The sequence below is a fragment of the Pristiophorus japonicus genome, chromosome 12, assembly GCF_044704955.1.
Source record: "Pristiophorus japonicus isolate sPriJap1 chromosome 12, sPriJap1.hap1, whole genome shotgun sequence".
In the NCBI taxonomy this organism is placed as follows: domain Eukaryota; kingdom Metazoa; phylum Chordata; class Chondrichthyes; family Pristiophoridae; genus Pristiophorus; species Pristiophorus japonicus.
The window spans coordinates 36,792,998-36,807,229 of NC_091988.1; the positions used below are offsets into that span (position 1 = coordinate 36,792,998).

The 14,232-nt window shown below is 39.7% G+C and overlaps 1 protein-coding gene across 2 annotated transcripts in view; it reads left to right on the plus strand.

Annotated features, from left to right (window-relative positions):
- The window catches only part of dcp1a (decapping mRNA 1A), an 84,257-nt gene extending 70,609 nt beyond the window's left edge, over nucleotides 1-13,648 (plus strand). For both annotated transcript variants that reach the window (XM_070895305.1, XM_070895304.1), the window contains exons 8-9: nucleotides 3,778-3,990; nucleotides 11,408-13,648. In XM_070895305.1, coding sequence (XP_070751406.1) covers nucleotides 3,778-3,990; nucleotides 11,408-11,488 — 294 coding nt within the window. In that variant the 3' untranslated portion in view covers nucleotides 11,489-13,648. The remainder of the gene's footprint in view (nucleotides 1-3,777; nucleotides 3,991-11,407) is intronic.
- Nucleotides 13,649-14,232: the final 584 nt, after the last annotated feature.

Genomic DNA, 14,232 nt, shown 5'->3' on the forward strand with positions numbered 1-14,232 from the left:
TTCCACCAGGTGCAATAAATAATCCATGCACTTCAGTCCCACTCTCCTGATCTTTGGGCACCCTGTGCGGAGGGGAGCGGGTAGGTCCGAAGGCCTCCTCGTAGGACTGCTCCTGGGCACGGCCAAGGGTGCCATCAGCCGGTCCAGGCAGCGGGCGGTCGAGGGGGTCGTTCAACCTGACTGCCTGCCTCTCTTCCGCTCTTACATTCGGTCCAGGGTGTCCTTGGAGATGGAGCACGCGGTGTCCACCGGTACGCTCGCGGCCTTCCGCGAGAGGTGGGCACCGGAGGGACTGGAGTGCATCATCACGCCCGGCAACCAAATTTTAATTTGATTTTACGTTTTAAAGTTAATTTGTTTTAATTGCCGGTGCTTTTAGTGTCCCCTTCCCTTTTATAGGGGGCACTGGGGAAAAATTGTGATTTTAGTGCCCAAAAAAAAAAGAAAAACACAAAAAAAAACAAAAAAAAAGGGGGGGGGAAAAAAAAGGGCCTTGTAAATGTCTGGAGTGTCACCCAGGTCGGGTGGCACCATTTAATGTTTTATGTTTTGCAGGTGAACTCCAAAAAGTTCTTAATTGTATTGCTTGTTCTTTAATTCATTTATTTGCTGACTTTTAATTTCGTTTGGGTGAGGGGTGAGAGAAAGAGGATTCATTAGTTGTCATTGTCTAAAATTTATTTTAATGCTGAATTTTACTTAGATTGTTACAGTATAAAAACATCTGCATTAATTAGCTAATATTAGGGGGCCAAAATTGCCCCCTTTTTTAAGGCCCGTTACCGCCTCTTGTAATGGGGCGGGAAGACCTTTCCGACTGGGAGCAGGCGGATGGTGCGACCCATCTGGGATTGCCCCTGCGCCGGGGGTGGCGGAATGGGTTTCTGCCGCTCCCCGTGTTCTGCCCAGCGCTACGACCCGTTGTTGACCACGCGCTGACCCCTTACACTTTTCCGCCATGCAGGAGCGCAGCTGCCGCCGGTCGGTGCCCCCCACAGCTTCGCACAGCGGGAAGCTGCCAGTGGCTGGGTGGCGCGTCCACCCGTAACGGGGGGGGGGGGGGGGGGTGGGGTGGGAGGGCACACCGCGCTGCCGCCATTTTGTTTTAATTGTCGGCCCGACAGTGGCAGCCGCTGTTTCAGCTAGGCCACCAACAAGCTGCCTAGTATCTCTTCTTGGGTGCCAGACCACTGGCCTGGATGAAGCCCTCCCTAGTGGCCCAGTGGTGCCAAGGAGGCCTTGCTCGGTCTGACAGCGTTCCTTCCCTTTAAGTGAAGGGGAGAGACGTCACTATGCGTCAGTGCGCCGCGGCACGTCAGCGCAGTGCTAAATGACATCACCCACCATCTGCCCCGCTTCCGACTCTCTTCTGCCCCCAACATTGACCGCCCCGTTCATTTTTGAACACAAAAGGGCCGAAGTTCCCTCCAATCTCCACCCCATCTGCGCTGGCAGTAATTCATCATTTAATTCAAATTATCCACCCCAAATGGGACGCAAGGCAATTTCGGCCCCTAGATCCTTACCTTCACCTTACCATCTCAGTAAAGTTATCACACAATTAATCAGTAAATAGTGAAGAGAAGCTTCAATTTAGGCCACACATCTTCGTCCACCACCTTCTCCCTAACCACCTTGCTTGCCACAAAATAAAATGATGAATGGGCTTCACTTGCATCTAGACTGGCTTCAACATTGGTTGCAGTTAAATAAGTGATTTGGATGGGCTTTGATGCTGTTCCAGAAATGTCGAGACAGGGAACAGTTAGCACTAGCGCAGTGTGGTCAGTTAGTAGTGACTTTCCTTTTTTCTAGCTTCTCCAGATTGATATCTAGACTGTGTCGGCAGCACTGATTTTCTCTTAATGAATGTTGGGGTAAAAAGACTTCTCTTTCTCAAGGTGGAATCCCTGATTCAAGGAATCGATACCAGCCCGTATTGTATAGCGACCACGGAATCACTCAGACGAAACCTCGGTTAACTGTTTTTTATTCGAACATGCTCTAAAAGATTCCAATGAACACTTCCCCGATCAGAGGTTTTACAATTACAATTATATAGTTTTCCGAGGTGTGTGACCCTCCTACAAAACCACCGATTGGCCTACTGCTCAGACTGGCTCTGACTGGTTCTCCCCCACCTGTCCATCTCCCATGGTGTCAACTTTGCCTCAGTTCCTCATGACGTGTGAATTGACCTTGCTTCCCAGGGTTTGCTATCTTTCTAGACTGTTGACTCTCCACTGCCCTTGTTACTCAGTACTGAGTGTATGTTTTCATCTCCTATCAGTCTGTGCTAAGGCTCAATCCAACGAATGGTTCATTAACCATCAGCATTGCTGCTTCCCTCTTAACCCAATGTAAGCGAGCATATAAACATGCTTTACATACATAAGCGAGTTTTACATAATCGGTCAATATTACAATGCATACCGTAAGACAGAACAACTGATTCCTCAGAATCTCCTAATACTGATGAGCCCTCTTAATCTGGACCATTTTATGTGTCAGATCAATTCACTACCTTCAGTATCTCCATTCGTGACCCTCGGTCTGTCTCCACTCTAGTGGCTGTTTTTTAACCCCTTACAATGAATGAAACAGGTCCACAATGTACCAGTGTCGTGTTACTGAAGTGGCTCTAGTTGCTAGAAGGGTCCTCAAATACCAGACTTGGCAAGAGAGAATTTTCTTTTTTAATTATGTATTTAGGAAGTACTTTTTAATGAAAGTATTCTCTCTCTAACTAATGGTAGCAGCTTGTGTGTCTCAGCATTAGGGATGCATAGGTATTTCAGACGTGGCGATATGCAGGGAATCATCACATGCTGTTCCTTGTGCAGAACCACTCCCAAGTTTGCTGCAATACCTGCTTTTTTATCTCAATGTATGGGGGTGTTATGCTGGCATTGTGCTAGTGCACAGACACACTGGGCTAAGCTTTGAGACTTTTATAATTATAATAATTCGTAAACTTGTCTGTGACAAATATTTAAAATCCCAGGCTCCAAGAGAAAGGGCTATGGCAGTTTATATTAAAGAAAAACTAGACAAAATCTTAACTGGCAGATCTTAATGATTTATTTGTAACAATACTATCTTGAGCATGTTTTTTAGCTTCTGTACAATTGTATAACATTGTACAGTGCCTCTATTTTATATAATAAACAAGTGTAGTTAGTAGGCTTCCTCAGATTGTTGATACAGAAAATATTGCATGCAGTACATGTTACAATCTTAATTTTTTTTCCTGCCAACCTCTGAAATTGGTTGCTACTGTTGGAACCCATAATTTGGATTGCTGCCTTATTTTTGTATTTTTAAAGCTGCAATTACAAAGGGTTTACTTTAGACCTAATACACTCCTTAAAACACCAGTTTTCACTATATATTTCATGTTTTCATTCATTTCAATAGAATGAACTACAGCTGAGTTAACAAAACAGAACAGGTATGGAAAAAGCCTTAAAAATCAGTTACTCAGACTTTTAGCTTTCATAATGAGACTTTCAGTTTGAGAATATTCAGATCAAATACTCAAATATTCTATCAAACTTCTACAATGCAGTATCTTGCTCCGATTCATTTTATGCATTTTGTGTTCCAGCTTTGACTGCTAATTAGTATTTCAATGTCTAACCAAATTCTGGCCTATAACCCATGATTTACTAGAAATGAAGATTTCAGCAAAGATTTGGGTATAGATTACAGGGTAGGTTTACCTTTTCATCTTTGTCAGGCCACCAATTCTACATAACTTTGTGTGTTCTTTTGTAGATTGTTCTCACACCAACAACCACCTCTTCAGTTGGTCCATCCATGCTTCTGTCTCCCAGTATGTTCAAGCAGTCAACAGGAAATATTTCAGAAACTGAAAGCAAGTATAATCCAGCCTCCCCATTAACGTTGGCATCAGAGGCCCGATCTTCACCATTGCTGACCGTTCTCAGTAAGACCCAGCTTCAGGAAACATTAACTCACCTAATAAAGGTAATTCTGCTTTTATATAAATCAAGTCTTATCTTCACCAGTTATACAATGCATACCATAAGTAAGATGACATGTTCCTGTAATTCACTCCGTTGGATATCTGTCTCTTGCCTACCTCATCAGGAACCCATGTGACTTTTCCTTGGAAGCCCAAACTAGTGCCTCCATAGATGTCATGTGGTTTCTGCCCTATGCCTCCTCCATGCTCACTTCAGCTAGCACCATCTGTTATAGAACAATACATTGCATTGCTGGCAAAAGTCTAGTATCTCCAATGTTGTACTGCAACATATTCCTCATTTTACTGGCCTAGAATTTATACTGTTTAAGATTTTGTAATTTTTCTGGGATCTTTGTGTAGGCTTCAAATATCAAAGAATTTCTGCTGTCTGATTTTCTTTGCCCTTCAATCACAACTTTGCCTTGTACAAATTGTACAATAATTGCAGAGAAACAGCAATGCTCACGTAAGCATGTCCATGCTGAGTTGGCAGATACCAAGTCATTTCAAAAAAGGAACTGATTTGAACACCAACACACCAGTACCATTGTTTTGTGTCAGACACTGAGATCCAATCCCCAAGTAATCAGATGGATGTTTTTCTTTCTATCTCTTTGTTCTTTGGATTCCAAATTGATAGCCAAGACGTGGGCAAAAATCCTAAGGTAGTGTGTTGTCATAAAAACCATGATTTTTAGATATCCTGCTCCTCCCAGAGATATACATTCATTCTCTCAAAAACTAGTTTTGGCACCTGCCTCTACGGTGGTTCGGCTCACTATTTAACGGCAGAAATTGGAAATACTCAGCAGGTTAGGCAGCATCTATGGAGAGAAAGGTCATCGACCTGAAATGTTAACTCTCTTTCTCTCTCCACAGATGTTGCCTGAGTATTTACAGCATTTTCTGTTGTATTTTTCAGATTTCCAGCATCTGCAGTATTTTGCTTTTGTATCACTAACGGGACACTTTCTCCCAGCTCATGTAGTCTGCCCTATTATGAATTTTATTGCAGTTATCTCCTGAGGAAACGTTGAGCAAGATTTCTCCCTGCTATTCTTCCCACACCCCATGCCCCCCGTTAATTCATTAAAATTCCGGAATATCTACAGGGCTATGGGGAAAGTGGAGACTAATTGGATAGCTCTTTCACAAAGTCAGCACAAGGCATGATGGGCCAAATGGCTGCCTTCTGTGCTGTATCATTCTGGATCAGTTCTCTGCTTTGATAGCTAACCCACCTTGCCTCTTGAGGTACAAGGCTAATACTGACCACCATCAAATTAAATTCCTCTACAGAATGGTGGGACTTGTGTTAGCTAAAGATAGTGCCTTCATTTTATACTGCATCTCATGAGTCCCAAGGAAAGCAGTGTTTCTGCTGTGTGGGTGATTAAATAAATTGCCTTCTATTACATATACAGAATGAAGGTTGAAAGGGGAGCAGAAAACACTTCACTCATTCATGTATTGTCTCAACGTTCTAGGTAACTTAAATTTGTTTGCCAGAATGCATTGCAATTTGCTACGAGTCTTCAAGAGCAGTGGGTTACTTTTGGGAAAGGTACCATTGGATGACATCTGTAAAGCAACCACTTATGCTTCTTTATCGTGAAATTCTGAAAAAGCATATGCAGATTAGCAGTGCAATATTTTTTTTAATTCTTATGTCTAGGTAAACTAGTCCTTTCTCTTCCCTACTATACAGATAGATTCTCATGATATATGGAATATAACCACTGTGGTAAAATTATATTGCTTTAAATTTAGCAGTCTTTCTGCTTTAAAGTCCATGTGCTTTCCTACTCTTTTTTTTAAACTTGTTTGTCAGTATAGAGATCAGTTTTCTTTTCAATTTATATAAATAGTCCTTAAATATTTGGATGCAGATCCAACACCAAAACTGCAGTACAAATTGGGCAAAGCTATTAGCAAAGTCGGGTGGGGGGATGGTCTCAACAGTCAGGGTGAATGCGGGATGTAGTATCAAAAAGCAGTTGATGAGAATCCATGTCAAAAAAGGTGATTTTTTTTTTAAAGTATAGTTGAAAGGGTCTGGTGGCCTGTGATGTATTCACATTTTAATGATTGGAAAAAAAAATGGCAATTTTCTGAGATTATTTTTAATCATTAAAAATTGCATTTGATAAGTCAGTGAACAACACTATACGCATACAGCTTAAGTAGGCTCACTTGGGGCTGTGACTTTCCCCTTGAGAAGGATTAGGTCAGTACAGTGGGTTTTTAAAAAACTGAATAGATGGCTGCTATTTCTAATTAGGATTTCTTTGTTTAGCTGGAAAGCGTGTAGAAAAAGCAAATTGACAGCTCTGTATGTAGCACTACTACATGTCAAATCATTGTATGTTAAATTGCAACAAAAATGCTATCTTGGCATGGAACTTTCAATATCTCAGTAGATTTTGAAATATAAGTTATGGGCCCTGAATTTCATGGATCTTATTTGCACAGAAATAGTGTTAAAATCTACACCAATTTCTGTACTTATCTTGCCGATGGGAACTTACGCCAGAATTTCCTGCAGAGCTCCTTTGTCTGCCTAGAAACATAAAAACTGATGGAAAACAAGTGCAAATGCAACATGACCAATGGGGGGGTGGGGGGGAATAACGAGTGCGCTGTTGTCTTCTGCCATGGCGTCCCACCTCTGGAGCCTCTTGCCTCTGCAGCTTCACTATTATGCGGAACAAAGGTATTCTCATTGGAAAGTCCATTCTAGGTGCTTAGTTCTACTGAACATATGGGAGAGGGCGTGGGGATCCGAAAAGCTTTGAGTGCACTGAGGCTGACAGCACTTTGGATAAGTATAGTGCAGGTTTCAGCAAGAAAAAAAATCACACAAAAATCATGAAGGAAATTACTATCCAACTCCATAAATCTCAGTTACGCTGATGTCAGCTGACTATGGACTATGCTGCACCTAAATCTTTGAGCGTAAACCTACAGCAGCGAATCATCCGCATACATTCAGGTAGCTCTCCTGAGCTGATCCTTTGCTTGGTGGCAGGGTTATGTAAATGAGCAGCTGATTTCGGAAGCAGCAAAAACAATCGAGGAAATTCGTGCGTGGTGATTTAACATAAAGCTGACGTAAATAAGTTATGTGAGAATTACTTTTTTTTATAAAAGAAAACATGCAGCTCCACTCCTGCGCTGTAGTTGTGCCAAACTTTTCTGGGCAATATCGGGCAATGGATCCTTTCAATGACATTTGTAGATTGCTGCCAAATAAATGTCAAAGAATGCAAATTTAAAGATGTAATTCTAGAAATAGATTTTTTTGGAGCATCTATGCCACCATTAGCAATTTCAGTAACTTGGGTTCATCATTGTTATCACACAAATTCCAGAGTCACACAGGAAAACGAGAGAGTCCTGTATAGGAGCAAAAAGGTGCAAAGTGATTTTACACTTTTACTTGGGAAATTGTCTTTTTATCTCCGCATAGTTCAATTTTATTTTGAACTTGATGGGCAATTTTACCTAAAGAAACTTCAGGCACAAATCATGGCTTTATAAAGAAAAAAAATCATTTATATTAGAAAATTGACATTAAAATTTAATCAACATCTTGGGTTTATGCACAACTTAGAATTGCCTCAACAACAATACAAACACCTTCTGAATTTCTGAAATGCATAACCTTTTGGAAATGAAGTATCTATCTTGGATTAACCCCTATATACTCCTAGTTGGTTCAAGCTTATCGGGAAGATTCCAAGCATTTGGATGGGCACTCTTGTAGTGCATCGTGACTTTCTCTTGTAGCCAGGTTATCTGCTTCACAGGCAGTCTGTAAGCCTGGATCAGGCATGAGGCTGTGAGGTAGCAAGCAATCAGGAAGATACCCGGTGAGGTGGCGCTGACAGGATGTGAAAGGCGAGGTTGGAGCATAAGAAATAGGAACAAGAGAAGGCCATTTGGCCCCTCGAGCCTGCTCCGCCATTCAATAAGATCATGGCTGATCTGATCTTGGCCTCAACTCAATTTCCCTGCCCGCTCCCCATAACCTTTGACTCTCTTTTATCGTTCAAAAATCTGTATCTCCAACTTAAATATATTCAATGACCCAGCCTCCACAGCTCTCTGGGGTAGAGAATTCCAAAGATTCACGACCCTCTGAGAGAAGAAATTTCTCCTCATTCTTCTCCTCATCTGTCATAAATGGACAAACCCTTATTCTGAAACTATGCCCCCTAGTTCTGGATTCCCCCACAAGGGGAAACATTCTCTCTGCATCTATATCTGTCAAGCCCTCTCAGAATCTTATACGTTTCAATAAGATAACTTCTCATTCTTCTTGTAGTGGAGTATTACAAAGATACTCAACACAAGTCTGTTTTGGAGAAAAGAATCGCTTATTATAAAGTATTCGATCAAGGGAGAGAGGAGTTCAGTAACTCGGTGACCCCAAACTAGCCGTTCGCTTCGAACAATTGTCGGGTTACTGTTTTTATGCAGTCAAAATACATACAAAATCATGAAGCTCCGCGCGGAAGCTTTCCATTTGTTGTTTCCCTGCCGGGTCACAAAGTTTCGCCCAACTACTATGATTACAAATATTAATTGGTTAATACAATTATATTGACAGCAAGCTTCGTTACCTCCCTTGTGCGCCTTTTATCTGATCAGTTACGTGCTACATCATTACTTTTCTACGGTTAAGCAATTCCTGTGAAAGTACTTTTTCCCAGACCTGTTTGTCCTTGACTAAATCTTCTGTTAATAAACAGACAAAGCTTTGGGGTGTTTATCGTTATCTCGTTTAATTCTGTCTATGCTAGGGCATCTGCCAAATACTCCCTTCTCGAGAGTTATACGTTATGGTCCCACGCTCAACTTGAGCTTAGCCACAAACTTTTTAGAAATACTAATGATTTTTAACCCCTTCACTTCTAAATTCCAATGAGTGTAGGCCCATCCTGCTCAACCTTTCTTAATAAGACAACCCCCTCATCTCCGGAATCAACCTCGTGAACCTTCTCTGAACTGCCTCCAGTGCAAGTATATCCCTCCTTAAATAAGGAGACCAAAACTGTACACAGTACTTCTCTCCAACACCCTGTACAGTTGTAGCAGGACTTCCTTACTTTTATACTCCATCTCCCTTGCAATAAAGGCCAACATTCCATTTGTGTTCCAAATTACTTGCTAATGTTTTGTGTTTCATGTACAAAAACTTCCCAGATCCCTCTGTAACTCAGCATTTTGTAACCTCTCCCCATTTAAATAATAATTTAGCTTTTTTATTTTTCCTACCAAAGTGGATACCTTCACATTTTCCCACATTATACTGCATCTGCCAAATTTTTACCCACTCACTTAGCCTATCTATATCTCTTTGCAGATTCTTTGCAATATCTTCACAACTTGCTTTCCCACCTATCTTTGTATCATCAGCAAACTTGGCTACATTACACATGGTCCCTTCATCGAAGTCATTAATATAGATTGTAAATAGTTGAGGCCCCAGCTCTGATCCCTGTGGCACCCCACTAGTTACAGTTTGCCAACCTGAAAATGACTCATTTATCCCAATTCTCTGTTTTCTGTTAGCCAATCCTCTATCCACACTAATATATTACCCCCAACCCTGTGAACTCTTATCTTGTGCTGTAACCTTTTATGTGGCACTTTATCGAATGCCTTCTGGAAATCCAAATACACTACATCTACTGGTTCCTCTTTATCCATTTTGCTTGTTACATCCTCAAAGAACTCCAGCTAATTTTCTAAATGTCATGCTACTACTTCCTCAATAATGGACTCCAGCATTTTCCCAATAACATATGTTAGGCTAACTGGTCTATAGTTTCCTGCTTTCTGTCTCCCTCCTTTCTTAAATAGGGATGTTACATTTGCGGATCTCCAATCTGCTGGGACCTCTCCAGAATCAGAGCAGTTGCAGTGGAGCTGTTTCTCTTCACTCTGAAGTCTGCCTAGCTTTTAAAATACGTTTTTAGCGTAGAACCGCACCTCTGGGCTTCTGGCTCGTCAACAATAGGTTACTACAAATACAACCCACGATTGATTGACACACCTGTTTTCTCTCGGCGTCCACAACGTAACATATGCAGGTGTTCAAAATGACCTCCAGCCGGCCTGGACTCATTCTTGTTGCTATGGTGATCTATCCTCTGCTGTGTGGTTTTTTACAATGTATCATTTTAAAGAGTCCTTTTTTTCCCAGACATGTTGAAGCCGATTTAGTATCAGGCTTTCATTTATCATATGAATTTCTATTGCACCTGGAACACGTGCAGTTGTCCGAATGCCCTGTTCTGTGTTGCACACTTGTGTGGTTCTATGTAAATGGATGTTATAAGCAATTAAAAGATGGGGATGTAAAAATAAATTACATAATCCCATCACCAACTAAGATATATTGGTGGGCAAGTTGTGGGATGTGTCTTTGTGACAATTGAACAGGGTCAGTGACTATCAAACAAAGTGAAAGCTCCATCAATTGTAGTTTGCACTCAATAAGGCTGTTACATGAAACACTTGCTTGGGTTTGAGTTGCACTGGTGTATTGGTCATTAATGTAAACCTTAACATTTCTATTTTTAAAAGTATGTGGAGGATAAAAATAAGATTAGCTACCTTTGGTATAGTCCAGCTCAATTTGGAATGTAGTTTTACTCTCCATACTTTGCTAGCCCTGCTGCTTTTAACTCTGATTTGGCATGTTTGTATAATTTTCTTATAGCAAATGTCTATATCACTAACACTATCATCTGAATTGTGGATGGGGTTGCATTATACTGGGAGCACATCTCTGCATGATTGGGTTCTCCAAGCTGTGGGTGGCTTTCTCCACAGGGGTCAAATCATGACCTTGTAAATACTTGTCAAAGAGTTTCACAGCAGAACTTTTTCTGCTGTCCGCTTCATCCTTAGGTCCAGTTTACGCTCCAAGATCCAATGTAGATTGACAACCTCTGAACTAAGTCTTCAGAACCCAGAAGAACTTTGCAGGGATTTCTCCTTCCTCTGCTGTATATTTGCCTCCTTAATGTCTTTACAAAGCCTACAAGACTTACAGGAGCAAGAATTGAGCCACTTACAGGAAAGGATTGGATAAAATCAAAGTGGTTACATACCTATAACAGAATGCAAGAGGGCCAACTCAAAATCATGAACCTAACATATACCACACAAGATTAGGAAATTTCACATGATTTCAGGGTGTATAATAAAGGTGAAAGAAGTACTTGCTCTGTGATTTCTTCTAGATGCATGATGGGCCTATCTTTAAAGCGCAAGTAAAACTAAACTATGTTTAAAAGAATAGGAGACAGCTGCAGGCAGTCTTACAATTATGCAATTTAATAAAGTAATAAAGTATTCAATATTGTTAAATTTATAGGTTTTAAACTTTTTTCTCTCCCACAGAATGACTCCGATTTTCTCAACACAATCCATGAAGCCTATCTACAGAATCTTTTAAAGAATGTAGGTAACATCAAATTATGAAGAGACACTGATTAATCTACATTGAACTACAGGAGTGAACATGTCTCCACAAGTATAAATAGTTGCTGTGTTGAGCAACGTGATACTGTGAGAATGCAACCTTTACTTTGCAATATTAATTGTCTTGGTCTCTACATTTATCATTTATATTTTTTGATCATCAGTCTTTGTTTACATCTACAAAATATTACTGCATTGCCAGTTTAAATATTGTAAGGACTTCTGTGAAAGTATTTGGCAAAATGCACAGTGTATATAGTAGTAACATCCTACTTTTGTTGCCTTAAAGATATAGTGTAGTTAATGAGCAATAGATGTTTCCCCTGGTTTCAGTTTTTTGGTTTCTGTAAGAAACATTTGTAAAATGACTTAATTTTACGCAAGTATCTTTGAAGTTTGTTCCTTGTTTGAGAACTTATCTCAATGGTTTTGTCACCTTTTAATGCATAAAATAAGCATTTTGTGGAATTGTCAAGAACAACAGGCAGTTTGCAGTGTTTTAAAGGCAGTGATATATTTGTATTGTTTAGATGCAGAGGAAGGTGTTTTAATCACTATTATTTTAAACAGATTTTCCAATTAAATTAATTTGAAATTCTATACAAATTTGTATAGAAGCGACAGATTTCTTGTCTTGTAAATGAACACAAGATGTAAATTGCAAGTTAAGCCAGACACTAAGAGTCAATCTAAAGGCGCAGCTAAATTCCTTTCCAAACTATCAACTGTCTGCCCCTCAACACTGACCCTGAATATTTATTTTGCATTGAAGATCCAAGTATAGCTTAAAAAAACATCAATAATGAAATAAGCAGAGTTCGAAGTTGTACCATAAATTAAACTTGCACATTTTTGCATGTTTATATCACAATAATTGAGTGAAAGCAAGAAAATCAGAAGCTGATATTAACACACTTTCTTGCCTTAGGCTCAAACTTTTACCCCATATTAAACATCACCGACTGAATTTATAGATAAACTGTGGCTGCTTTACATGTGTTTGGATACATATAAATCAAAAATTAATTTCTTATGTTAGCAATGGAAATGTGAAAGTTTAAATGATTTGTAATGGCCAAAAAAGAATCCTAATACTCCAGACAAACTTCCCTGGTATTTTTAGTCATTTGTAGTCACTAATTCTGAAAACAGTTAACTGGCATACCATGTTGCAACTTAAGTTTAAATTAATCAAAGCTACAAATCGAAGTGTGTAGGCACCAGAGAAAGATTTTCAGTTTAAAAGGGCTGATGGGAACTAATTTTTTTTTGTAGTTGACTATTCAATCTATTCGTGACTGTTTATTCACAGTGGTGTTTTTTTTGCATAATGCCGGTATATTGCTGTGGAACTCAATTGATATAAAGTGAAACAAAAGCTTCAGCTAGAAGAATACTGAGCTGCATGTATGTCAGTTGCTCAATAAATTAACCTAAAAAAACTTTTTGTTACTACATTAATGTCAACCTTCTTTAGGAAAACAAAATCCAAGGATTGGATCTGATTTTTTAGTGCTGTATGATCATTGTAGCTTGCTTCCTGAGATAAACTTAGGCAGTTATTAGTTGTGATAACTTTAATAATTAATTGATATGGCCCTGTTGTTTGCAATAGACTGGCAAATATAAATTTTCCTTTTAATTTCAGTTCAAATTTGCTTTAAACAATATGCTCATTTTCTTCATTTTTGGTTATCTTAACTCCTGTTAATTGATCTTCATATGTCTCCTCCCCTTACCCTACTCTCCCCGCACAACCTACCATTCCTCATTAAAGAGGAGGCACCCTGTTCTCGTGCCCCTGCCAGTGCTGTACTGTAATTAGCCACAATGAAATACACAAGTATAACCCAGGTCAAGATCATGTTCCATGCAGGAAGTGCCTGTACTCAGCGCCTCTCCCCTTACTGCCAAGCTAAGATCAGGAACTTATCATGTGGGAAATTGGAAGCACATATACATATTTTGGAATTCTATTGCACAACAGGTCAGTCCATCACCATTCTGAATGCTTAACTTCCTCACAATTTATTTGTGGATTGCTTTGTATGTGTGGAATGTACGCCTTGTTAGTGGATTTTCACATCTCGTACTTTTTTTTAAAAAAAACAGCTGTTCTGTGGAGTCATGAGCATTTTGAGCAAGTTCATTTTTTGTAATTCTGCAAGTATATTTTTGTAATAAAAATAATTTAAAAGGATGTTTTTTAACACCTACAATAAAACTGCATTGGTTCCTGAATATTTTTTTATTGCTTAGATTATCTTGTGCATGGTCCTGTGAATTCTAACTTGCCAAACCTCTGGTTTTGAGTCTATACAAAGCTGTTGCAGATGTATCAGTAGTATTCTAACTCTGGAATCTGGTCAGTGTTCTCCCCATCACATTAATCAAGTGATATGGGACCACTTCCAGGAACTAAGCTAATCTGTTTGAAATTAACACCAAATGCAGTAATCGCAGCCCAGTATGAAACAAACTTTTAAATGTTTTTATATTTATGTGTGAATGTTTTCAATCTTCCTGCTGGCTCTTATCTAACATTAAAATTTAACTGTCTGGTGAGCAGAGTTTTGTTGCCATGGAGCAGATGTGAATTATAGCCAGTAGCATAATTCATGTCAGCTGCACGCTACAATATACAGGTACCTTCTAAGACATGTACTATAGCACCTCCCCTTCTGTTATAATTAATCATCATCATAGGCAATCCCTCGAAGCGAGGATGACTTGCTTCCATGCCA